This window comes from Gymnoscopelus braueri (genome assembly GCF_963280865.1).
Source record: "Gymnoscopelus braueri genome assembly, chromosome: 10".
Classification (NCBI taxonomy): Eukaryota; Metazoa; Chordata; class Actinopteri; order Myctophiformes; family Myctophidae; genus Gymnoscopelus; species Gymnoscopelus braueri.
In genome coordinates this window covers 17,372,829-17,400,113 of record NC_137611.1, presented here as the reverse complement: position 1 = coordinate 17,400,113, position 27,285 = coordinate 17,372,829, and the positions used below count along the sequence as shown (strand labels likewise).

Here is a 27,285-nt window from a genome sequence, read left to right as displayed (position 1 = left end):
AGAAAGTGACGATTAGTTGCTCGTCTCTTAACTGATCAGCCCTGCGAGCTGATAAAAAGAAAACTATGCCAAAAAGGATTACACAAAAAGCCCAGGGGTTTTGTCCATTGTGGTCCATATGAACGGGTGCACAGAGCAGACGTTATTCTACCAGGTAATGAGAAAGGTTTAACTTTGTACTCATTAGATATGTACGCTATCATTTGGGGAAAAGAAGCTTGTTCCCAATTCAAAATAAATTCTCCAAATTTAAATGTATGCACATTTTTCCCTAGATAAGGTCTGATTGGAGGAAGTAACATTATGTGCTTGTACATGGGTACCCACCTCTTTCCTCAAGTCCCAAGGTCAGAAATAACGTACAGTGTGTGTGTATTTCTGGGAAAAGGTAGCAATGTATTTCTTTTTTTTCCCTTTTTCTCATAGCTACCAACAAAAGCGTTGCACAGTCTTTGGTTGGTTCATGGAGGTAGAGAAGTTCAGAATAAAAGTATATTAAAGATTAGCCATAATGGTACTTCAATTCATGACCTGTCAGGTCATGGTTATGTAGTGGGGAATGGTAACTCCTTTTCATTGTCACTGAGTCTAAAGATTGGACAAAAATGAGAAACATCCCCTTTTATGTCTTACGTATGCTTTACGTATGAGAACCTAAAGGGTGAGTGGTCTGAATGATAGATAGTGCATGAACTAATGGGGAGAGAATGATGATGAATTTATTACTTAGAATAAAAACTAATATGATTTTGTACAGTAAAATAAATTAAAATAATAAATACAAGTTTTACAGTACTTTTTTCCAGTTTACCTGCATGCTCGTTTCTAGCAATCACAAACTGATTTAATACTAATGATGAACCCACATAGAAATCAGGAATGCGTGAAAAACATTTTAAAGACCAATTTATTTTGGATCATGTCGGTGTCATCACTTTGATCTACGGCTTTCATGTGAATTGAAGGAATCATATTAATTTGTACACACTTTGTTAGTGCACAGAAACACATTTCATGGTAAAATACTGTTAACCTATACAGTAGGTCATAAAATACGATGACATTTGATTACATTTGATGGAGACTGCACTGGTGACGGAAGGAATCTTTGTACAGACTTAATTATCGTCATGCCTGTAAAGCAAAACAAAACAAAACAGTGTTGTTAGAATTTAACAGGGCTTAATGGTAATAAATATGAGAACAGGACACACATAGGCTACAACTCAGTACACACCCTCGGTGTACTAAAAGTAATGTGCAGTGGCTACTGTTTCTTTTGAAACATATAAGCTGAGGCTTTGCAAAAACACACTTCTGTCATTTCTGCTTAGAATTGTATAGAGGACCATTGGACTAGGACCGCAGGGGTGCGAAATGACAAAAATCGTGTCAGATGTAAGGCTGTGCGAATCTGACTTCAAATCTTTAAACGTGTGCCTCGATCACAACTTGTGAGCTTATAGATTGGCTATTTTCACTACTTTTGTACACCACCATTGTACAATGCAAGGTATTGTTGTTCATGGTACAAGATAATCAGACTGGTTAATCAGACTAATCGATTCAGTCGATTATTAAAAATCATGTCCGGTCATTGATATTGATATTCTTTTTTCAAAACCTGCTTCTCGATTAATCGATTTACCTACACGAGCAAGATTAGGTCTGTTATTGGTTATGAATATCAGTTTCAGATTTGACTGGCTGGAAGTACAATACACCCTAGCTTGCCTCAGCCTCCAGAGTTGCCCCATCAGCTCTTACCTGACCATCTCCTTGTATTTGCCCAGAGCCTCCTGGGTCACGTACTGGATGAAGGCAGGGTCATCCAGCTCCAGCTCCACGGGGACAGAGAGGACCAGTGGGGGTGAGTTGAGGATGTTGACCTCCACCTTGGTCTCAGTTACTGCATTCACCACATCATCACTGTTCTTTGGCGCCACCTGGAGGTGTATGGTCATTACTCTTTTGTTGTTTCTTTCTCACTCTCGTCATCTATCATTCCTTCATTACTTATAATAAAAAGTTTAACAGTTCCCATGTTATAGTGTGTGACTATGGATGGTGGCGGTGTGTTACATCAGGGTGGGAATAGTATAGTGTCAGGGGCATGAGTGCCCTTTTTTATCCTTGTATAAGAGTTTTACAGTATAATTTTTTCAATATCAGATTGTGTTATAAATAGCCTAATAGGCCTATTTTTTATTGTTATTCTTTTTATTTAGCTGTGACCATGCACAATTAAATACAAATTAAATAAAATGCATTATTGCTGCCGACAGTTTGCATAGCTGTGCTACCTACTCTGTTAACATGCATAATGTCCTCTCACACACCCCACTACCTCCACTTACCGCGGCGATGCGGAAGAAATTCTCAGGGGTCACAAGGGTGACGTTGCTGCTCGCCAGCTCAGCCACCCAGCTGAACTCGGTAGCCATGTTGCTGAGCCAGTTGACCGTCTCGTCGGTGTGGCGCTGGACGATGGACAGTATCTCGTCGTACTGCTCCTTGGCCACGTCCAGCAGCTGGGACACCTCGTCCAGCTCGACATGCAGCTCACGCACACTGGGGCACTCTGCGGAACAGGAGGGGTAGGCCTATTGGTCATATGGTTTATGTCTTTCTATGTTGCTAATCGGGAGCTGTTAGGTGGTCAGTGTCTTGCTCAAGAACACAGCCTGGGATCAAACCGGGAACCTTCCGATTCAAAGACGGCCACTATACCTCCTGAGCCACTTCCACGTGCGTGCGTGCGTGCGTGCGTGCGTGCGTGCGTGCGTGCGTGCGTGCGTGCGTGCGTGCGTGCGTGCGTGCGTGCGTGCGTGCGTGCGTGCGTGCGTGCGTGCGTGCGTGCGTGCGTGCGTGCGTGCGTGCGTGCGTGCGTGTGCAAGAGAGAGTTTTACCTGAGAGCAGGGCCCCCTGGCAGGCCTCACACTGGTTCTGCAGCTGCCAGCACTCTGAGGTCTGTCTGCGCAGGTCTCTGCACAGCTTCCTGTTCTGCAGGAAACGGGGCAGCGCGTCCCTCACTGCAGCAGCCATAGAGAATAAGTGTTAGTGTCCATCCATTTTTTGGTTTGGTGTAGACGGAAAAAAGTGGTCCAAGTATTCTATAGTTGTAATTCAGGTCTGTTTGACTAAGAATAGAGAGTTTAAGTGGATAACATAGCATAGGCCATGTACAGTACAAGGGGCTATTGGTCATACTTTACTCTAAATCCAGATACAGTATCTATTTCAAAACCCCCACCTTTCGCCTTCTCCTCTTCAAAGACCTGAGTCACCACGGCTCCAAACTCCTCCACGACGCTCTTGCCGAAGTCAAAGAAGGACTCCAGCACCTCCTCCAAGCCCACACCTTGCAGGAAGCCCGAATCTCGGGCGGGGTAGAAGGGGTCCGATGTGGACTCCTGGCCCTCTGTGTTGTTGAAGAAGGCCGTCTGCAGGACTCGGTCCAGCTTGCTGCTCATCTTGGAGACCAGGACAATGCTGCGGTTCACCACCGTTCCCACCGTGCTCACCAGACGGTTGAAGGACTCCTCGATGTGGACGACATCCATGTTGGGCTTCTCCGGGCTCTGGTTCAACAAGATGTCTGCTGCCTCCATGGGGGGCTCACGCGGACCAAAGCGTCTCGACACCCTGTGGAAGAAGTTCTCTACCTATGAGACGGGAGTTTTGTTAGTCTTGGTTAGACCTGTGCTAACTTGAAGTTTTTGTAGTAAAAGCATAAGATGATTTAGTTTAACGCTTTTAGGGCAGCGGTGGTCTGCCCTATACCTGTTAGAGGAGGAGGTTTGTAACCGAAAGGTTACCTGTTCGATTCCCCGGACCAGTGCCCTTGCTCAAGGTAACTGCTGAAGTGCCCTTGAACAAGGCACTGAACCCCCAACCCCAAGTACTTAGTGGCCAACAGTATAAGGCTGTGTTTGTACTGGGCAGCTCCCATGTGTCAATCGACAAGACAGGTTGCTGGTTGTACTATAATTCAGTGGTTCTTCTGGGTCCCCCTGCAAAATGTTTGATAGTTAGGAACCAAATGGAACCTTACAGGTCTGTAACCCTGACAGTGTACAAATGGAACCAAATGGACCCCTGGTGCCATTTGTACACTGTCAGAGTTGATGGGGTCTGTGGCCTGATATGAAATTGACCAACAAATGCTATGTCCTACTACAGTTGGAGTGGTTTAGGTTTAGGCAGCAGGACAGGTGTATCTTCTCCGTACTTTGCCCCCGAATGTGGCAAAGCCCCTGCGGCAGGTGGAAGTGTAGAAGGTCTTGCAGGCGTCCTCTAGGCAAGGTCGACACTCCTCCCACTCAGACTGCAGGGAGAACTTGCATTGCTCCTCTGCCTCCTCCAGCTTCTCATTCACCTCCTGGGCCAGCTGGGATGCCCCCTGGTGGTAGTAAAGGAAATACTTGTTTCTTCCTTCCTTCCTTCCTTCCTTCTTTTCTTTTCTTTTCTTTTCTTTTCTTTTCTTTTCTTTTCTTTTCTTTTCTTTTCTTTTCTTTTCTTTTCTTTTCTTTTCTTTTCTTTTCTTTCTTTCTTTCTTGGGCATTGAACATTGGATTGTTAGGCTGTAAGTGCTGGTGTGCAGCTGCACACATCTCCTTGTTATTGTTATTTGCATGCATGAACCTTTCAATTATTTTCTTATATTTGCATGCATGCACCTACCTACTACCTGCCTCCAAGTGCATTGTCTATATGTACAATACCTGCAACATACATAACTTTATACCTAGTCTGTGCAATTAGATGATACATGACTCATCCATCTCATACTGCTCACACCTGATCTGACTCAATATTGTTAATGAGGCTTCATGTTATCTTCACTATTTATCTTCTTTATTATTCAACCCATTTCAAACTTTCACACTTTTAGCTAGAAACTACCATAGCAACCACTGTTTCACCTTAGCAGCAACTATGTTTTACCCTAGCAATCGTCTGTGTTGCCCTAGCAACCGCCTGTTTTACTTATAGCAGTAAACGGGTGCCGTTGCCGTTGGGTCAGAGATGAGCCCACCTGCTTCTTGTCGCTGCTGTGGCGTAAAGACTTCATGAGGTGTTCATGTTTCTGCTCGTTCCTCAGCATCACCTCCCTCATCTCCTTCACCCCATACAGAGCCCTCCTCACCTCCTCGTCCACCAGCTTCTCTCCGTCCAGGGAAAGCTCTGAGAAAAAGGCAGAGAGACATACCGTTGCTGTCGGGAAACAGCAGAAGCCTCTTATCTCCATATTTTATCATGGCAAGGTAACTACACAACCCAAACCTCTACCAAAGTGGTCTTGCCCTTTAAAATGACCCCCAAATATGTTTTAAAGTGAAATATCCCAGCTAACAATAGTAGCCTATACAGATACATAAGGTGCAAGGCTTTTATTGTCTCGTGTACAGAGAGTCTATAAGTGTAACAATTACTTTAGTTCAGCTCCTCTAACATTGCAGCAGCATATGATCCTTTGCGTTAAACATCAAAATTACATACTTGGACACAGATACACTGTTTGTTATTTCTGACTTATAGGCTCTATGTACAGCAGCCATATTGGCAAGACATTGGGCCGTTTCCTTACTTCCTTCACAGGTGATCAGGTCACCAATGATACTAATGAAGGCTCTGTTCCATTCTGGACTGGTCAATCAGAGGGTGCTGATATAGTGCTTGTTGGCTCACTGGAAACACTCTTCTACACCAGTGGGTCTCAAAGTGTGGTCCAGGTACCCCGGCTCGTGGTTCCTTGGGAGGGTTCCAAATGGCCCTTTACGGTGTGTGTAACTCTGAAACGGGTCCATTTGGTTCCATTTGTACACTCTCAGAGTTGTGGGGTCCTTGAAATTAAAACGTTTGAGAACCACTGTGCTAAACTAAACGGAACAGAGCCTTAATTAGTGTAAGTGGTAAGGAATTAAGGAAGAGGCCCACATTCTTTCCAATATGGCTGCTGTGCATAGAGCCTACAGTAGGTCTTCAACTCACGTTTCAGGGTTTCGTCTGAGACTCCGGGTATGTCCTGAGAGTTAAGAACGCCCACTGCTGCCAACACTACTGCGACACACAGCAGGATCTTCATTTTGGATGTCATTCGTAGTCAATTGATTGACTGTACTGCCAAACCCACTCTGAAAGGACAGGGATAATTTCGTAATGTGATTGCCTGTTAATCTGGTGGCCTCCAAAACTGCTCAGCACCAGTGGTGGAAAAAGTACTCACATTTCTTACGTATAAGTAAAAGTATCAATGCTGCAATGTAGAAACACTCTGTTACGCTCTGTTACAAGTAAAAGTCCAGTAATCAAAATTACTTGAGTAAAAGTACAAAAGTATTGGCATCAAAATATACTTAAAGTACCAAAAGTAAAAGTACTCATTATGCAGAATGTTCCGTTTCACGAGTGTTCAAAATGTATACAAATCTTTTTGAAAATAGCAGATCTACAGGCACACAACACGTCGCATCGCAACATGTTGTGTGCTTGTAGATCGGCTATTTTAAAATAGGACACTTCAGAAACCAGCCTACCAGTGACATCATTGTTAGGCAGATTCTTTTTTCCAACAAGGTTTTTTTTTTTATGTTAGATTTTTATTAACAGGAGAACAATGGCTTCCATTATAGCATGCTAACTTTCCAGGAATAGAAAGCCTGCAGTTTATATTAGCTTGGATTCCCCGTTGATGATGTCACTGGTAGGCGGGTTTCTGAACTGTCCACAGCCCTCCTCTGAGACACAGAGTGAATTGACAAAAATGGTGCCATATTATAGTGAGCATTAGTGAGGACCATTTATATGAAGATAGGTTGAAAATGGGTGAAGTCGTCCTTTAAGTACAGTACTTGAGTAAATGTAAGTAGTTGCTTTCCACGACTGCTCAGCACTACAGACTGGTCACGTGTGCATGCAAGTAAGATGGAATACATGCAAAAGCATACCCATGAAGCTATTGTACAGTATGCATGCATGCATGCATCATCATGCACTTTTTTTTTTAAACAGTGGGTGCCACCTTCCTCGCCCCTCCCGTCTGTATGCGAGAGCTGGCGAAAACTTCTGGGAATTTAGATTAGGTGCCACCTAACAACTAATCTAACCCAGAAAGATAATAGGATTTGAGTTTCAGCAGGAGTTGCTACTTAGCAATATCACATGGCCTATATAGCCCCCGCCACATGGTGGCACTACACATCTATCTGCATATGAAGAATGTCAGCTGAGTAAGTTCATGCCTGGACCAGGGTCTCACTGGTTAGGGTCTCACTACCCTGTGTCTTTTTTTTTGTGGCACAAATTCAAACATGCCATCTGTCCTCTTACATGAAGGGGATTATTTTCCATCAAAATCTGTTAGATTTGCACACATAGTCTACATTGATACACTACATGGATAGCCTGTTTTCTGGGATTAGCAACAGGTCTGTGTGGTGGGAAGGCTGTTGGTATGAGGTAACCTATAGAACTGCTGTCTTTATATGTAGACGTATTTTGATAGCAGTTTTCATTTTTAAATGTACCTACACCTGGCCAATATCAGCTTCAAGCCATGTAAGACAACTCACTTCCTTCTAATGCAGGCTAGGCTACTGCAAACACTTATAGCCTACTTATTAGCCTAATTGACAGCCATTTTGGTCTTGGTTATTTGCTTTAAGGTTCACCACCTAGTGGGTATCTGTAGGGAGCAAAGCACCCAGCAATGCTGGGTGGCAGCATGGAGCATAGTTTTCTATGCATGCCATTTAGTTGACCTTTTACCCTGTCGTTTGATAACTAGGGTTCAGGCGAGGCCATTTACCCTGGTCTTTCACTTGTGTAAATCACTCTGGATTAGAGCGTCTGCTGATATATTAATTGTAAATTGTAAATAGGAACCATCTGATCTCAAAATGTTGCCTATACCTTTGTTTCTTGTTCTCTCGGGGGCCATAGGAACAACATGGCAAACGTCTCACTCACAAACAAAATACTCACACATCATTCTTGTTTTTACACGTTGCATGCCAGCCTGTCATTGCACTAACATCCTCTCACTTCGCTGTAGGAATTGGCCCACTTCACTTATGCACTTACACAATTTACACAGTTACACAATTTGGCACCCGCTCGGGCTTACTGTAAATGAGGATGTACATAAAGTACTTTGTTATCCCTATGATGACGTATGTCATTATCTCTGACAGGCCGAGAGGCAGAGATTGTGTTTTCGCCCGTCTGTCTGTCTGTCTGTCTGTCTGTCTGTCTGTCTGTCTGTCTGTCTGTCTGTCTGTCTGTCTGTCTGTCTGTCTGTCTGTCTGTCTGTCTGTCTGTCTGTCTGTTGTGCACATCTAAACTTGGACACCGCTGGACCGATTAGCTATAGTTGGCTTCCAAAGTTTGTATGAGGGGTCCATTTAGAAAACAAAAACAAAGGCAAACATCCTGAACGCAGCGTACAATTATTTTATAGGCTATTATTGTATCCGCAGGAGAACGCTGAAGGGGAGTGAGTGCTAATGTTTTTGTTTCAAGCCCCGTCCGTGTGGGGCTTCTAAAGCACCGCCTGCGCAGGGTTTCTAAAAGAGGTCGTGGTCATTGGTTACAGCTTAAAATTTCATCCAAAGCACAGATGGAGCAGCGACCTTAGTGTCTTGGTCGCTTGGCTACTAAGCTGCATCACTCAGTCGTCGTTGTCTAGAACCGCCGATCCGTCCGACATGTCCATAGGCATATATGGAGATCAGTTGTCCAGAACTGCCAATCTAACCGATATGTCCATATATGGGCATATACTGATGACATCAGGGATCTCCATATATGGGCATGAAAATTACAAGGACAGACAAATGCAGAGATCTCCATATATGGGCATAAAAGGGACACATGCAGACAGACAGATACAGAGATATCCATATATGGGCACAAAAGAGACATAGACAGACAGGTACAGCAGGTGCTCTGACAACAGGCACAAGGGGTGTTGCATAACAAGGAAGGGTATGCGTTCCCGATTTGCATTGTTCCCGACTGGCACCGGTCTAGTATCATGAATGCAGCATCCAATCAATCCCAAATTGGAATCACATGTTTAGGTGCTCTATAGAGTGCACCTCCAAATGCACTTTAACATCTGCCCATAGGGGATGCCACAAACACAAACAGTTGCACCGTATATTATGGAAATTACCCTGGCGCTTTCTTGCTTTGTTTCTGACAGCTGCAACCCGTTGACTTACACTAGCCTGGAATCCAGACGAATCTGCCACAGCAAAGAAAATAGCCCTGGGCATATTGGTCTGGCACTCCTCGGTTTGAATGACATTTCGCTCACCCCAGAGTTGTGGGTGACAAATCAGAGCCCACAATTCAAAGTGGGATTATTTTTTTGCTGTGACGTTTGAATCTGTTTGTAACCGCCCCTTGGAAATGAATCTTCCACACCAAAGTTCCAGACTAATATCTATGCAGTGATATTAGTCTGGCCATGCCAGGCTAGACTTACCAGGCTAGACTTACACTGCCCCATGAGTGGGCAGGGAGCCCTTATGGCAATTTTATTTTTATTTTTATTTGAGATGTTAAAAATAATGTGCAGCTTAGGCTATATTGCATTAAAGGTAGGGTAAGTGATATTTTTTGGTTAAAACAAAAAGTATTTTGTTAAAAGGTTAAAGCACTATATTCTGATAGTAATCATTGCTATAGAGTGTTTGTTCAGTAACAGGAGTCTCCCCGTCTCTCCAGCTCTTTAATAAACAGAAAATACATTTTCCGGTACAGTAGGTGTCAAAATCTCAGCCAATCAGGAGAAAGTACCCATTTTTAAGCTTCATTTTTATTGTGTTCCAGTTCAAATTTTGCCTGCTCATTTCTTAGTGTCATCACTTCCAATTTAATCTATATCCTGATTGAGTTCTCTATCCTGATTGGATAAAATTGGAAATGAAACTGAAACTGAAACGAAAATGCATTTTCTGTTTTATAAAGAGCTGGAGAGACAAGGAGACTCCTTTTACTGAACAAACACTCTATAGCAATGAGTACTATCAAAATATAGAGCTATTTAACACTTATTTTAACCAAAGAAAATCACTTACCCTACCTTTAACATTTAATTTGAATGTCTGATTTTATTTCTTTCATATCCATGAACAACAATATACTCAGCATAATGACGTCTTGAAAAAATATGTCTTGATATAAACAAAACAAACAAAAAACAAGCTACAGGAGTATAGGAGAGAATTAAAGATGGTCAAAAGTATAGCGCATGTATTCAAGATTCAACATTTGTATTTGTTACATCTCAGAAGAGTAGGCCTACACAAGAGTACGATTTGTTGTTCTCGGTTCCTCACTATTGTAGCAGCAATAATAACAATAACAAAATAAACAAACATCTTGACAAACACATTATTATGACACATAGCTTACCAGTGGTTGAATTCCGGCGCTGCTGTACTGGCAGAGAGAGCAGAAGTGGGACGTGTTTACAACGATGGCGCAGTAATCTAATACCTGGTCCTGTCTATTTGCGCTCAGTCCATGCAGGCCTTATCCTATTAGAGTATTTGCCTGATGGTGATGCCCGCTAATCCATGTAGTCAACACACTGTCACAGAACTTTGTGTTTTGCATAATCGTTTACAGAGATTACTTCGTCATGGTAGCCTATACGTAAACACACTGGAGGTATTGATTTTATACAGAATACAGGGCCAAAGCACTAACAAGACACTGCTCATATAGATTGGCAACATTCTGATTGCATTCATAATTTGTTTGCAATATTAATCTGTCGACTGTTGGATGAATACTTTTATTATTACATATGTTATCCTTAAAAGGTCTTAAACGTATACAATCCAACTACATACAGTACCGTGATTGTATGCCTCCATGAGCAGTGTCTGTCCAGACTCATATAGTACTGTATATGTAGTGAATGAAGACTTTTTAGAATTTAATGACCGTGTTTTGTGTGTCCACAGTGACCTTGATGTTTGACCTTTGACCACCTTTACTTCTAATCAGTTCATTCTTGACTCAACATTTTTGTGCCAAATGTCATGAAATTCCTTCAAGGCGTCTCTGAGATATAGTGTTCATGATGTTGGGACAGACATGACGTCATAGTGACCACGACCTTTGACCTTTGACCACCTACTTCTAGTCAGTTCATCCTTCAGTCCTTTCTGCTGTTGAATTGTAGGCCTTTGAGGGTCCAAACTTGATTGCATTATGAATTTACTCAGAATGTTCCATTAACTTATGTCTCTCTTTTAAATTAAATTCACAGGCTGCAAATGTTGTTTAGTTGTAGTTTTTTTCCCCTGTTACAATTTTGTCTGGACCACACAGTAACAATAAAAACAACAACATGGAAACAATAACCACCACTTCTTTTGTTATTTCTGTTACTTCCATCGACTATTAAGAAGTGCAAGTATCTTGCGTCTATGTGTTGTAATGATTAACATTTTTTGCATGAAGAAGGTCACTTGTCGCCAAAATAGAGTAAACACATGGAGTAATCACATGGAGAAACTTGGATTTAACCTTGCTTTTTCCACACAAACACAACTCTTGCATCCAAACATTCCACAATGGGAACAGATGGAAGTATGCAGACTATTTTTTAAGTATCACTGAGGGATCATTTGTGTTAAGGCATCATCCAGCTCTGTTTTTCCTCTATTTTTATACCTCCAGGTTGGTTTCGTTGGCATAAACCAAGGATTTTAATCATAATGGCAAAGCCTTTAGTGACACCTGCTGACACCGGATCAGAAGAAGTCCCACGATCAGCACATATTCTTCTACTGGACCTGAGCCAGATGGTTGATCTTATGGGGAGAGATTTGTCTCAAAAGTATTTGTGAATCCAATACCAAGATGCACAAATATTCCATGATTTACAAATGTGTTTCCATGATTCACAAATGTGTTTTGCAATCTGCAAACACAAATTATTTATTTGTGACTTTTGTAAATATGAATTTGTAATTTTTACAAAAATGTATTATACTTGTGTGTGCATTTATCATAAAATATCATTTGCAAATCATCAATTCTGCGTGTCAATTGTTGAGTCTGCATTTGTGAGTAGACCAACACACGCATACATTCCTTTTCCCTGTTACATCATTTTGAGACAAACGTCACGCTTTTTAAGAACATTTTTACAAATGTATTTTCCTATCTGCAAACTTACTTGTAACTTGGCATTTAAATACATGTGCTATGATTTGTACAAATATATGACTATTTGTAAATATATCATTTGCAAATTGTAAAAATTATTTATACTTGCAGGCGCATTTATCATAAAATATCATTTGTAAATCATCAACTCTGCGTGTGAATTGTTGAATATGCATTTGTGAGTACACCATCACGCGTATTCAGTTTTGAGACAAGCTTCACACTCTTTTGGTGAGATTCACTCACACATACCTGCAGATCCACACTGTGCTTGTACTGCCCCACCCCCACCCCATGGCAATTACAGCCAGGTGGGCACTGCCACTAATCAGTTAGACAGGAGGGATTTCAGAATCTTTTTTTATTTGGGGGTAAAAGTTCGGAAGCTGACTATTTTACATAATTCAAGGCTGCTGAATCTGAATAATATGGTTCCTATACAAATTTGATTGTTTTTAACCTTCTAATTTGCATTAAAAATGGCTGCCAATGTTGAACAATTTCAACAAGGCAAGCAACACTGAAACATAAAGTGTCTATATCTATGTTCTGAGGGTCAGACAATGTGTGTACGGTATTTGTAATGTAATTAGTGGTAAGCCTACTCCTAAATATGCAAATAGAGGCCACCATTACAGAAAACTGTTTAGTACTCAAAGAAGTGGCCCATATGCACCCCCCTTATTTTCTTTTCTTTTCTACTTATCTGTATTTTTGTGTGCACTTCAGACAGTTGCTTGATTCAATATTTAGACATTTAATGTTAATTTAATCAGTTGCAGGTGTTCATGCTACATACATACATACATACATGCGTACTGTACAATACATACATATAAACATACGATCAGCACCAAACTTGGCACAGACACTAGTCAGGGGTCTGCCATCAGAATAGCCACACCAGGGGCCACGTGTGGCCCTCAGGGGCCACATCAGGGGCCCCCGGGGTTCCACAGGTGCACCGTTGCCACCAATCTGCACCAAACTTGGCACAAACACTGTTCAGGGGTCTGCCATGACAATAGTCACACCAGGGGCCCCCAATGTATTTTACCTTTTGTAACTACGTGTCTTTGTGACAGTAGTATTTTCATGCTGGCATACCTGAAGAATATGTACAGGGCAAGGTTCGAGGCAGAAAATGACATGAGACATGAAACTCCACATTAGCCAAGAAGAGACAGACATGGACCACCCGTGATCATGCCATGAAAAATAGTTCACTCAATGACTTGGTGACCTAAGATGACACGTCGATGTAGTTGACAGCAGTTACTGGGAAGTAGGAGGTCAAGAAATTCCACAGAAAAGGGAATATAATCTCAAGAAGGGGAAGTGTAGCAGATTGCCTTAGTTATCATTATTAGGAAATGTGCCCATGTAATAGGGTGTGTCTGCTCACTAATACATAAGTTACAAATCAGTATATCAGTTAATATGAGTTTGGTTCCTCAATTGTTGTTTGTCAAACTTTTTGGGCTGACCCCATGTCCAGGTGACCTTTAGTCTAGTTATCTCCCATCATCACTCTAAAGGGTAATGTTTCAACCAAACTGAAATGCAGATGTCCTTGATGTTGATGCCCTAGATGTTAACATAAAACAATCAGTCATGATTAATTCCACATTTCTATAAAGAAAACATCAAATGGATACAACTGCTAAAATAACCTGACTCCGCCAGATGGGGAAAGTATTGAATGTGACGCAGGCTTCTTCTTTCTGGCGTAGTCAGGTTACTCCTAAAAGGCCTCACAGTGGATTTGTTTCTATTATAATAAACAATTAATTCCATCACTCATATTATAAGCATCAGATCACTTTTCCTCCATTTCATTATCAGATGTTGTACACATACATATCTTTTAGTTAGTTTCATACTTCAGCATGATCGATACTGTTCATTAAATTACATTATTCAAATAATCATAATTGTCATCATGTCCAGCATTAGATCTGCCACTCTGCTTCATTACAGTCAAGATCCTCTTTCTTGACCCCCCTGTGGTTTTGTAATGGCCCAGTACTTTTCCCATATGCATGGGTGTGTCTGTATCACAGCATTCGTGCCTCACGCCCAATCTATGTGTGTGCGTGTGCCTGTGTGTATTGCAGCAGCGTCGTGCCCCCACACCCAAAGCAATCTATGTGTGCGCGTATGCCTGTGTGTGTTGTAATCGGCTTTCTCCAGCCCAAAGTACAGGATACACCTGCTATGTACTTTCGTGTACTAAGCATTTTCAGTTCCTCAGATTATATTCTCATCTATTTCTTCATTTCTTCATCCTGTTCGCCACTGAGTGACCAGTACTGTCGACATCTCCAGTGTCATACGAGGTAACCTTCGCGTCCAGTAACCAGTAACCTTTTGTGTGTTGTATTGCAGTAACATCCTGTCCCCAAGATGTTTGGGGAGCTTTACTCACACAGCATTATTCAGTAAAGTGATTTGATTCATTCTTCATTAGACGCTTCCCGAAGCCAAGTCGGCCCAAAATCGGTCTGGTCTGGAGCCAGCTTTAAGCTTATAAGCAAGGTTTATGATCCCCGCTGTGCTGTGCTTTACTCTTTCCTATTACTTCTTCTCTTCTTTGACCATCGTTTAGTAGGCCTAATAGGCAGACATGGAGACCATTATCACCTGCCCTGGCCTGGGATTTGCCATAAGGGATCCAAGGCACCCACGGTTAAGGGAAGCAGGGTTGAAAGACTGACACATAATGGGAACGGATATTCTATATAAAGTGAACTATATTTAACCACTTAAACTCTACATGGTTGACCGGAGGCCCTTGGGGCTTTATACTAGTGTCTTTTCCCTGGTGTTAGGTAGGACAACTAACAGGTTGACAAGTAGCCTTTCCTGAAGCTCCTACGCCCAATATCTCCCCTGCCAAGTGGGGATTCCCTCTTGGCTCCCATGCGGAAGACCCAGGTTCAAATCCTGGGTCTTACAGTTGTAACAACCACTTTTCATTCATTCATTCATTCAACCTTTATTTAAGATTCTCGGAGAGATCAATTGACGGAGACCCTCATTTACAATGATGCCGAGATTACACACATATAAATAACATAAGAGTAACAAGAAAAAACAATAAAGTTGACACAAACCGTTAAAACAATTGCATGTTTATTATATAGATTCCTAAAATGGCCAATAGATACTAGGGTATTCAATTTAAGCTCTTGTTGCAAGAGGTTCCAAGACTCAGGTGCACCAAAGCTGAAAGCAGCCTTTCCCTGTTCTGAATTGGCAAAAGGAACCAACAGGATTAGCCAATCGCTGGAGCGGGTTAGAATGTGATTAGGTTTCAGACGTAGCATGGATGAGATATAAGGTGGTAATTCTCCAACCAGGGCTTTATAAATAAAAAGATGCCAATGACTATTGCGTCTCTCAGTCAGAGAAGACCAGCCCACTTTATCATACAAGGCACAATGATGGGTGTTGTAGCTATCACCAGTAATACATCTCAGAGCTGAGTGGTAAACTGTGTCCAGAGGCTTGAGTGTGGAGGCGGCTGCATGACGGTAGATTATATCTCCATAGTCCAGTACCGATAGAAATGTGGCTTCAATAATCCTTTTCCTACAGAGCATGGGGAAGCTGGCTTTATTCCTATATAGGCAGCCAATCTTTTGACGGAGTTTTACAACGAGGTTATTTATGTGATGTTTGAAATTAAGCTTGAATCTTAGCATTCCTATTCAGGGGCAAATAGTGAACATCTGATCTACAAGCTCACAACGTGTCTCAACGTGTCACAAGTAACGTTATCATGCATGTTGTGAGCTTGTAGATCGGCCATTTTCGGTTATTTGGTGTTCAGAGAAAACACTAGGGCCAATTATAGAGCCCTCAGCCCTGGGAAATTGGTCAAATAAGTATATGGTTTAAGTTGTTTCCACATCAGGAGAGGACATAAAACGTGGGATTACAGCTTTATTTTGGGGGGTTGGAGGGGGTGATATTATTCAAGTCTCTTGCATGAACAAAAATGATGTTGCACGTTTTCTAACGCAACACTGTAAAATTGTGGATTTCATAGATGTTAGTAAGGTTGTGATGTCTATTTGCACAGCTCTCCTGTGGCCAGATTTCTTTAAAAAAAATGTTTTTATTACAATCTAGGTAGCTGGCTAGCAGTTTGTATGTTAAAGCGGCACTATGTAACTTTTTTTAATGAAGAGAATGTAATTTTGTCCAATCTGTATGGTAGAGTATGTTAATACAATATAACTTATACAATTGGGGTGGTTGTATTTTGTCTCCCTGCTCTTCTATTGAGACAAAGTCAAAAGGTCATGGCTCACCTAGACACAGGATCTGACACGAATTTTGACCTGCTAGTCAAGATTAAATTTATCCCCTGAGCAAGCAGGCAGGCTCTATTAGCTCAATGGTAAAAAATGTCAGCGCTTGACCAAACCATTCAGCATTGAAAAATATAGATGACTCGATTTTCAGCCTGCTATGTGGCGCTCAAATCGAGTCCTATCGCGCTGATCAGAGCAATGGACATTTGAAATGTTTGACACTGCTACACTGCTGCAGTGTAGTGCCACATACATGTATGTGTGCAAATTATTTACATTTTTGTGTGACTATTGTCATGGCAGATCCCTGACCAGTGTTTGTGCCATGTGCCATTCAACTTCCCAACGTTTACCCCCAAATACCATTTTTTTCCTGAAATCCCTCCTGTCTAACTGATCCCTCCTGATTAGTGGCAGTGCCCACCTGGCTGTAATTGCCATGGGGTGCGGGTGGTTGCAGTCCAAACACACGTTTGGATCTGCAGGTATTTGTGAGTGAATCTCACCAAAAGAGTGTGAAGCCTGTCTCAAAACTTAACGGATCTGCACGGATCTGCAGAAAGTATGAATCTCACCATTCCAACACACAGATCTGCAGAAAGTATGAATCTCACCAACACACGGATCTGCAGAAAGTATGAATCTCACCAACACACAGATCTGCAGAAAGTATGAATCTCACCAACACACGGATCTGCACAAAGTATGAATGACCAACACACGGATCTGCAGAAAGTGAGAGTGAATCTCTCCAACACTGTGTGAAACTTAGCATGTATAAATGCAAACTTACAAGTTACAAGTAAGTTTGTGGATAGGAAAATACATTTGTAAAAATTCTCTTAAAAAAGCGTGATGTTTGTCTCAAAATGATGTAACAGGAAAAAGGAATGTATGTGTGTGTTGGTCTATTCACAAATAAGATCCAACAATTCACACACAGAATAGATGATTTACAAATGATATTTTATGATAAATGCACACACAAGTATAATATTTTTTTGTAAAAATTACAAATTCAAATTTACAAAAGTCACAAATAAATAATTTGTGTTTGTAGATTGCAAAATACATTTGTATGTAATCATGGAAACACATTTGTAAATCAAGGAAACACATTTGTAAATCAAAGAATATTTGTGCATATTGGTATTGGATTCACAAATACTTTTGAGACAAATCTCTCCCCATATGATCTGAATGATCTCAGTCATATCTGCCACAGGAATTCATTCTTTTAACATGAAGGTGATTGTATGCTCAAGATAATCTATGACCGTCAAAACATCTAAAAAGAAGGCACACCTGCGTTCTAAGTGAAAATAGCCAATCTACTCACAACGTGCCCCGTTGCAATAAATAAATACAAATAGATTAAAATGTCAATTTTCACCTTTAATGGCATGCGCAAAATAGGGACACCAGGTTTAAAGTGGTTAAAACGTATTTGTTATAGAGTATAGTATTTACCTCTGTATTGTTGGGAAGTGAGTGCACACAAAGTTACACAATTAAAAGATCATTCATAACTTTGTGTATAGTCGTATAATATTGCAATGATGATGTGTGGTTGTCCCAAGGCACACCTGGACTTGTCTCACAGTTACGGTACACCAGTGTGCCTGTGCCTTGGGGAGCGTACTCAAGTTCCCTCAGCCTTATGATTGAGAAAACCCATGATCACCCAGCAACACTGCGTCCCCAGGATATCATTTGTAAAGAAAGCATGCCTCTTCATAGGTAGCGTCATGTTTAGCATCTCGTCTACTGATGGAATGTGAAGGGCATGGGGTGAAAGAGTTCCTCTGTCCTCAGTGGTGCCCCAGTTCCCTTTTAAAAATTTGCCCTCTTTGCATTCTCTGACCCAGAAAATAGGGTCCTCTCCAGCTAATAATGAGAAACAGCCAGAGCTATACACCAAGTCCTAGGCCATGCTGCCCCACTCAACACCTGGATCCTATAAGAGAATCAGGGGCAAGCTCTTCCCATGTTCTTCAGTGGTTGACCTCGGCTCCAAAGGCCGAACCATAAAAAAAAGTCTCTTTCAAGGGGATGCCTGGTGGCTTAGCCAGTCACAAGCACTCGAGTTTGAATCCAACACAGTCATGTCTCGCATCATGTCTCCTGGTTTCCTGTTTCTATATAATCTATACTATATCTAAATCAAAGCATTAAAAAAAATCTCCCCCAAAAGTAATCTATTTCATAATAGGGTGAGAGAGGTTCCATGCAATTACTTTATGTTACAAGCATTTGTGTAGGAATAATGAAGTGCAGTTGCCTACACACTTATGAAATGTAACTTTGGAGGTCGACCATTGTTTTCTGCCCGCTCTATGGAAACCATCCCATATTATGGTGGGGGTGCTTTTGTTTATCTGAAGTTGCAACATCTCCCAAAGTCTTCAAATGAAAGCCAAGTCTGTGTAGTAACCTTGGGCAGTCAAGGTGTTGCAGCAGGTCCATATAATAAGCTCATGGTGTGTCCATGTGTCCCATTAAAGATCAAAGCCTGTGGCATTCTGGACTGAAGGGATAAACAGGTGCATATAGGATACATCGCTTCACTGGGTGTTGACACCAGGGATGATACACTGTTACAGTAAAATACTGTGTGCTAATTTAACACTGACGTTAAATTAACACTCATGGTTTTGCTATATAGGCTTGGGAAATAAAGCTTTTTGTTTTCCTCATGGAGTGATTCTAACCTGTACACCCCTACTGGGGTATAGGCCCTCGACAAGGGACCTCCAGAGTTCTCAGACACTGGCGTTTTTTTTCTATCTGCGACCAGGTGCTATAGATAAAGGTCGATAATAAAGTCGATTTTCTCCTGATTTGTCTCTCTGAAAATCTTTTTGGGAAGATTGTGTGGCTTGTGACGATCGGGTCCAATATTTAGTCCAGTGACCATGGGGCTAAAGAATCCTTCAGAAGCTGTGTTCACGTTCACTCTTGCATTGGAAATAATAGACTACTTCATGTCTCCTAAAAAGCCAGCCACCTACTACATGTAGATACGAGAAGTAAACCGGAGATGGCATGTCTTTCCTTTTTTTTGTCTTGGACTGTAGTGTCGGGTTTCCAGAAGGTGACATACCTGTTTCCTGTTCCGGGTCACTTTCCCATAGCGGCATTTGATTGGCTCAGCAGCAGATTTGAACTGGAAAACATGTGAAGGTATCATATTTGTTTCTGCTGCAAATCTGCTGCTGAGCCATTCAAATGAAGCTATGGGAAACTGATCCGGGACAGGAAACAGGTATGCCACCTTCTGGAAACCTGGGATGCAGTTATGCACAGAGCCTATTTCAGTTAACAACTTAAGCCCTGTTTTATACTTTGTCGTACGGCTGTGTCACACAGCACACACAGATAATCAGATCTGCTATTTTTGAAAATGTTTCAGCATTTTAGCCTAAAATAGAGACACCAAGTTGGAATTAAGGTTTTGGTGTGGTTGCTCATTTCAACAAAAGGTCAAAGGGCAATGTTGGTATAGCACTTCTGTTCCTATCTAGTATACTTGTTATTAATTATGTACTAATTATTATTACTAATTATTTTCTAATCCTACTCATCACAACCTGGCACTTGATGTTTAGCCGTTATCCTAAACCGGATTACCGGTGCTGCATCATGCAAAATAAAGAAATAGTACATTAAAAGACAACGAGCAAAATGATTGAAAGAACAAATGGGGACTGATTGGAAACAGCACTAGAATGACTAATGCTTATTTTGGGAAACAGCTTAACCAATGAATGAATTTGAATGGTTTGTCATTTGGCAACCATTGCAGCTGCTTAGCTAGCAGCAGATGTTATGAATAAATATACTTGAGAATTGGCAAAAGCAATGAGTTGTTTTGGGACAAAGCCCATTTGACAAAGTTTAAAATTGCACTTATATAAAACATGTAGTACTTTGTTGGAATATGCCAACAAAGTGAATTTGTGATTATACAGTACATTATGTCCAACATATGTGTGTAAAACACAGGTGTATAAAACACTATGCATTTGGGGTTTGAGATATTACATTTGTTTAAAGGTTCTGACATGTTGCAACATAGCTATGTTTATGTGAATAAAAGAAAGCCCCCTTGGGAAATGCTATTTTTAATTTAATGCGTGCATAGTTTGACTCAGCACAATTTTGACCGCAAGCGTTAATCACATTTTTACATTGACTGTTCTTTCAACTCTTAGAAAACTTGCCATTCAAGTGGCATGCACCCAATGTTCATTAGCACAGTTAATATCCACCATCCTTTGATTTGTCCTTTTACTAAAACAGTAAACTAACACCAAATTGATGTTGTTTAACGGATAAGTGCTTGTGCATGCTGGGCAATAACAGGACCAGAGTTTGAACTGGAGTTTTTAAGTCTGATTGCTGGAGGAATTTGCCAAAGGTGTCAAAATTTGCAATCAAGAAGCTATGGTGATTCTTACAGGCTATTCTTATAGGCTATATTGAATGCCTGTGAAACATTACCCTGTTTTGACTTAGAAAATACACAGAAAATATGACATTGTTGCTTATATCAAAGGCATTGTTACTTATATAAAAGGCAAGACAAATGTGGCACTTTCCACAAGGTTATGCATATAGACAGTGGTGTAAAGTAACTAACTAAGTACATTTACTCGAGTACTTATGTACAATTTTACTTCATTCAGTATTTCCGATTTTCAACACTTTTTACTTCTAATCCATTACATCTCAGAGGCAAATATCGTACTTTTAACTCCACTACAACTATTTGACATCTTTAGTCACTACTTTGCAGATTTAGGTTATTATCACTAAACATACATTAGAACCACTTCAGCCCTATATTTCGGCCATTTGAAAAAAGCAGATATACAAGCACACAATGCCTTGCGAATTGTGAGCTTGTGGATCGGCTATTTTCAAATGGGACATTCTGCACAATGAGTATACTTTTCTACTTTTGGTACTTTAAGTATAATTTTGATGCCGATACTTTTGTACTTTTACTCAAGTACATTTTGAATACTGGGATTGTACTGAGGGTAGCCTACAGACGAGAGTATTTCTACATAGCAGTATTTATACTTTTACTCAAGTAAAACATGTGAGTAGGCCTACTTCTTCAATCACTGCATACAGTAGCCCCCCCCCCCCCCTCCAGTGGTCAGCATACAACAGAAAGCACACAGGAGTGCAGATGTAAGGAGCACGTGGTCTCTCCCCTCAAGCCCTACGGGTGCTCCACTTCCTCTCACGTTTGGGGCACTTTGGAGCAGTTCTCCAGTTACAGAGTTGCGGGTACCAGAGCGCGTGTATAAATTGTATGTGTGTGTAGTGTGTGTATATGTGTGTATGTGTGTGTGCGTGTGTGTATGAGACGGATCATACAGCCTCACCTCTGCTGCAGCAGTTCCCCCAAAACTTTTCTTTTTTTGTTGTGAAAGAAGAAGCGGTTCTTTTCTTGTCACCTTTGCAACTAAAACGTTTATTGAATCAGGCTTTTCTATGTACAAGTGAGTTTATTGTTAATCCTCAGCATCCGAAGTGCAACATTGTATCCATTACCTGCGTTGAGGAGGATTTTTTTCCCCCTCGCAAAAGTTACTGATGGAGCTGTGAATTTTTTGTTCCTTTTTTGTTGTCCCCTATCTATTATTTGGACGCCATCAGGACACAGTGGATATTGGGATATTCAACGGTCAAAAACTGCAGTGACGCTCAAGAAAGAGATGTTTTGAGCCAAATGCCATTGTTGCAATGCTGTGGATGTAACTTCAAGACGATCAGTTCCCGCAACGGTAGAGTTCTGTGAAGCACAATGAAAGGTATGCTGTGGAGCACTGGTTCCCAAACTTTTTAGCTCAAGACCCAAAAGAGAACGTCTCCCCATGACAAGTTAATGAAAATAGCCGATCTGCAAGCTCACACGCATTGTGAGCTTGTAGATCGGTTATTTTCACTTACTTCATAAACATTTGTTTTGTAATTTATGGGATTTCTTAGATCTTTTTTTTTTATTTATTCAAAAATCATTGCATTTGTTTTTAATTCATTTTTTGCATTTTTGGGGATTTTTTGGGAAAATATTTTTGAAATAATAATAACTAAATGAAAATGTAGGAAACACAAAATAAAGGGATAATTATTTACTCGTGACCCATAGAAATGTGTCCGCGACCCACAAATGTCTCCCGACCCACTGTTTAAGAAACACTGCTATGGAGAGTTGCAACAATTAATGATCAAATAGGCTACGTGCAAAATAAATAAAGGAACCTTTTCCCTTTAATTATAGCATATTACGAATTATCAATAACTAGCATCGCAAGAAAAAATTGAGCGATTACTCAGTTTTTAACATTCTTTCTTCTGCTCTAGACATAAGGAATGCGTAGGCTACAAGTTCAGTGTTGCCAGAGCTAGTGAGAGAAATAAGCAACCAGGTCTAGAAAGACAAGCCCAAAAGAAGTGACTAGGCTACATGAGGCATATCCTAAAATATTTTCAGATGGGGGTCCGTGTGGACATACAGCAAGCCCAAAATAAGCAATTACACTTCGGAAACAAGCCCAAAAACCCACAACCCTCAACCACCCATAATATTTACAAGCTACTTTACTTTTCTGTAAGCCCAAAGTCGCTTATAATAAGCAGACATGGCAACGCTGTACAAGTTGCGTGACATCTGGCTTCAATGAAGCGCTCGTGGGGACTATAGGTTTGGGATTGTTTTGCATCTGGCGGCCGCTGCACATCAAACAGCAGCATTCATCCTCCAACTGAACTCTGCACACAACACAACAAAGATACGATCAGTGGTGGAAAAAGTACTCAAATATTTTACTTAAGTATATAAGTATCAGTAGGACTACTGCAATGTAGAAATATTCTGTTACAAGTAGGCTAAAAGTCCAGAATTCAAAATGTAGGCTACTTGAGTAAAAGTACAAAAGTATTGGTATCATGCTTAAAGTACCAAAAGTAGAAAGTACTAATCATGCAGAGTTTTCAAATGTATAACATGTATACAAATCTATTGAAAATAGCAGATCTACAAGCTCACATTACGCATTGTGCTATATAGCATTGTGAGTTTGTAGATCATTATTTTATTTTAAAAATGTATATAGGGCTGAAGAAGTGGTAATAATAATAGAAAAAACAATAGAATTTGGAAATACTCCAGTGAAGTAAAAAATACCTCAAAATTGTACTGAAGTACAGTAGCCTACTTGAATAACATACTTTTCACCACTGGGAATAGCCTACAAGAGCCTGCATGGATTATCCAGTAGTGGCAAATTAAATAAGAGTTTTTTATTAGGTCCGTTTGGGCACTTCCGGTGAAGTGATACCTTTGACTGCTGTATTTTTGTGCGGATCCTATAAAAATGGACCATTCTATCAATGGCATAGTGCAGTGGTTCTCAACCAGTGGTCCGGCCCGGGGAGTCGGGGACCACCAGTGGTCCGAGAGTTTTTTTCTCCCAGGTGGTCCCCAGCTAAATGATGCATTAGTTGGTAACCAAAAGTACACTTATTAGATTAGAACATTTCATTTTATGCACTCAAGAGTTAAATTATTGTTAGACATCTGCATTACACAATTAGAGAATATAGAAGAATTGTTATTCTGATCAACGTTGGCATGTTATCTCTCCTATGGTACCAACATCAATACAGCGTGGAATTGTGAACAAAATCTCATCCAAGCACAACAAAATATTCTAAGTTTTTGGTCTGATAGGCTAAATCTCATCAAACGGTGGTCCGTGGCTCAAATGCCGAATAAATAATGGACCTTGATATGAAAAGGGTTGAAAACCACTGGCATAATGATAGGCCTAAGTTTATAATCACTGTGTACTGCCACCTTGTGGTCTGACTCAGTCTTTTTCACGGAATAATTGACTTCAAAGGCCAATTAGGCTAATGCGTGCAGGCCACCACAACTATTCTAAGATTGCTAGGTTTGTGTGGACTCATTACAATGGCTGTTTTAACTATGTGTTTCTTCACCTAAATCACCTTTTTTTTTTAATAATTATGTGAATTATTCTCTAATATAAATTGGATTAGCTCATTTGACATTGAAGTTGGGGCATTGTAGAATAGGAAGACAGCCAGCAGTAAATGTCTGTTACAAACGGAACTGTGTCAGGGCTCAGGGAAACGTAATGCAAATTGGATGATATTCTCATATAGATATACTGTTATATATACTCTGAAGAAGAATTAAGTAGAATTTTGATTTTAAAAAATCGGATCATATTGCAATGACATGGCCATGCATCATTTACGTTGCACAATGTTAATTTGACTAGCTGCTTCACCAAAACTATTGTATAGTCAGTCATAATCAAAAATAGAATACAGTTCAACAGATCTAATTTCAAATTCAGTTCGCCCACAGTTTCCTGTGCAAAATGTGATGAAATGAGTTTCCCAGAAAGGCCACGAGGAGGCCAAGCACACCTACGGAGACCTTATTGTTATAGTGAGAGACACAGAATCATGTTCCACAGAAACAGAAACAGAAACAGAAACAAGACATGAGTGCCAGAGTTTTCAAACAGCTGGGATTATTCTTGTCAGCTTTCAACTCACTCTACTGTCTATTGTGGGATTTCTGCTTTAGAACAAACTATGAACACTAGGCTTGCCAGACGCCAAGGCTGATAAACCATTCCTGAGAGAGTCAGTGCTACATACTAGTGTATCTGCAATAAAGGGTAGTAGATTATGGCAGTGATAATCAAACATTTTCGTGTCAAGGACCCCCAAAGTGTTACGGATTAGGCCGCGGACCCCCTTTTGCAAAGATGTGTTGCCATGGAAGATTGTAGTTAGATTTGGTTTAGTACAGAATTCTACAACTGTCTGTGGCATATCAAACTAGGGTCCTTAGAATTCCTTAAAATTAAAAAGGTTGCAAATCACTGCCATAAGAGATGACCCACCTCCTTCCACTGACTTGGTTTGACAATCCTATTTTTATTTTTATTAGCTGACCTCACATCCCCACATGCAGTGGTGGTGGGTAAAGTGTTTATGATATCACTAGCTGTTGCAGTCCTCATCTCTCTCTACGCGTCCCACTCTTTCACTGCTCTTGGCACGCTTGGAGTACGAGAGTGGTCAGAAGATCTCTGGGACATGTGGTCTTTCTTTATTTTCACTGGCCCAAGCACGATGACACAGGGAACGGCCTTGAAGGCAGCTTTCCCACGGGCATGGCAGCCACATGAAAGAAGATCGCACCGACTGCCTACGTATAAGGCCATGGGAGATCATGGCAGTAACCCCAGGAAGAGGGTGTTTTACTGGAAAAGATCTCGACTAATTTAAGCGAAAGATCAGGTTTACTTGTTCTCTAGAAGTTAGCGCACTGACTGAGGCACATGGTAACACAAGGAGACACTGTGAGGGATTACGATACAGAAATAAAACTGATTCTGAAAGTGTTCTCCACAATGTGGTTGCGGGAAAAATGCTGTGTTTATATTGGCCAATTTGGTCAAGCTGCATTCTAAAAAACAATGTGTAAGCTTGTGGCTTTTTCACTTTGAAAGGTCATAATTTAAACCATAATGGTTACACACTTCTCTGATGGAGAAACCTATATTTGTGATATCATTTTGTATTGTATTGTGTAATTGCTGTGATATTATTTTGGCACATTTTCAAGTCATTGTGCCTTGAGATCATTAATTGTTTCTCTGTGCTCTTTTTGTGCTGTCCATGCGTCCAGACGAATTTGCTGATGAGGAGGAGGTGCAGTCCTTTGGCTACAAGAGGTTTGGTGAGTACCCACTCGCCTTTTCTAGTCATTCATTATGTTTATTCTCTGTCCATAAGAGCAGTAAACAACAATGCTGTGAAATGACGTGTTAAGTTGTTACTTACTTCATTCGGGCAACTAAGCCAAATTAAGAATGTGAAACAATGCAGCATGTATTGTTACTGTATGCAAAACATTTTGTATGAAACATATTTTCTGTGAATGATTCCTGTGACCTTTAATCTACCTCAGATTAGCATTGCATTTTCAAGTAACACCACTCTGTGTTTCCCAGAAATGAGTCAATGGGATTATTTAGATTGGCCTTTTAGCTTTTTCTTTATTCCTTGGTATTAAAACATCAGGAATGTAGAGTGGATGGAAGAAACCTCAGTATCCTGGGTGTTTCTGGACACTGGACACATTACCGTCACATCATATTATTCCTTTGTTGTCTTATTCCACTCAACGCTGTCGACATGTTCAACACCACAAGGCCACTTTCACTTTGCCACCCCCCCCCCATTATGTTTTATGTTCTTTATTTCACATCAGCATTTAGAGCATGATGTGTTCTAGCATCTCACCACTGTTTCCCAGAGGAGAGATAATTTTTCCAGACTTTGGGTTAAACGGTCACAGGGGTCACTCAGGTTCACTAGGTGTTTTTGAGTGTTCGTGTCATACAAGGGCTCAGCAGTCATATGTCAGCGAGTGTGAAAGTGATAGTTGTGCACGTTGTGTGTCATCAGAATCACAAAACACTTCACTGACACCGTGTGAGGTGAGTGGATGGGCTTGTCTGACGGGGGGGGGGGGGGGGGGGCGTTTATATGGTGGTGTTAGTGTGTGATTGTGTGCATGCGTTGTTGTGTTGGTTGATTCAGCTACCCATTCAAGAATAGAAAAGTTCACATTTCCCTGGGTCCAAACCCCAAATACTCTGATGACAATAGCATAGCTATACATCCATGGAAGGAAACA

General features: G+C 40.9%; 2 protein-coding genes across 3 annotated transcripts in view; one reads left to right on the top strand and one right to left on the bottom strand.

The window, feature by feature from the left end:
- Nucleotides 1–1,763: 1,763 nt before the first annotated feature.
- On the bottom strand, nt 1,764–6,088 carry clul1 (clusterin-like 1 (retinal); the record flags this gene model as incomplete). Its single annotated transcript, XM_080439740.1, has 7 exons — nt 1,764–1,946; nt 2,358–2,581; nt 2,910–3,032; nt 3,254–3,665; nt 4,232–4,402; nt 5,039–5,187; nt 5,995–6,088. The coding sequence occupies 7 exons, from the start codon at nt 6,086–6,088 to the stop codon at nt 1,764–1,766; spliced, it is 1,356 nt and encodes a 451-aa protein (XP_080295866.1).
- A 15,689-nt stretch (nt 6,089–21,777) lies between these two features.
- colec12 (collectin sub-family member 12) overlaps nt 21,778–27,285 on the top strand; it is a gene marked incomplete at its 5' end in the record, with an annotated part of 34,594 nt that continues 29,086 nt past the window's right edge. The window contains 3 exons of one of the 2 annotated variants that reach the window (XM_080440388.1): nt 21,778–22,033; nt 22,191–22,345; nt 26,272–26,322. In XM_080440388.1, the coding sequence (XP_080296514.1) occupies nt 22,339–22,345; nt 26,272–26,322 (58 nt within the window). Of the gene's footprint in view, nt 22,034–22,190; nt 22,346–26,261; nt 26,323–27,285 lie in introns of those variants that run through there. The other variant, XM_080440387.1, reaches the window with a different exon arrangement.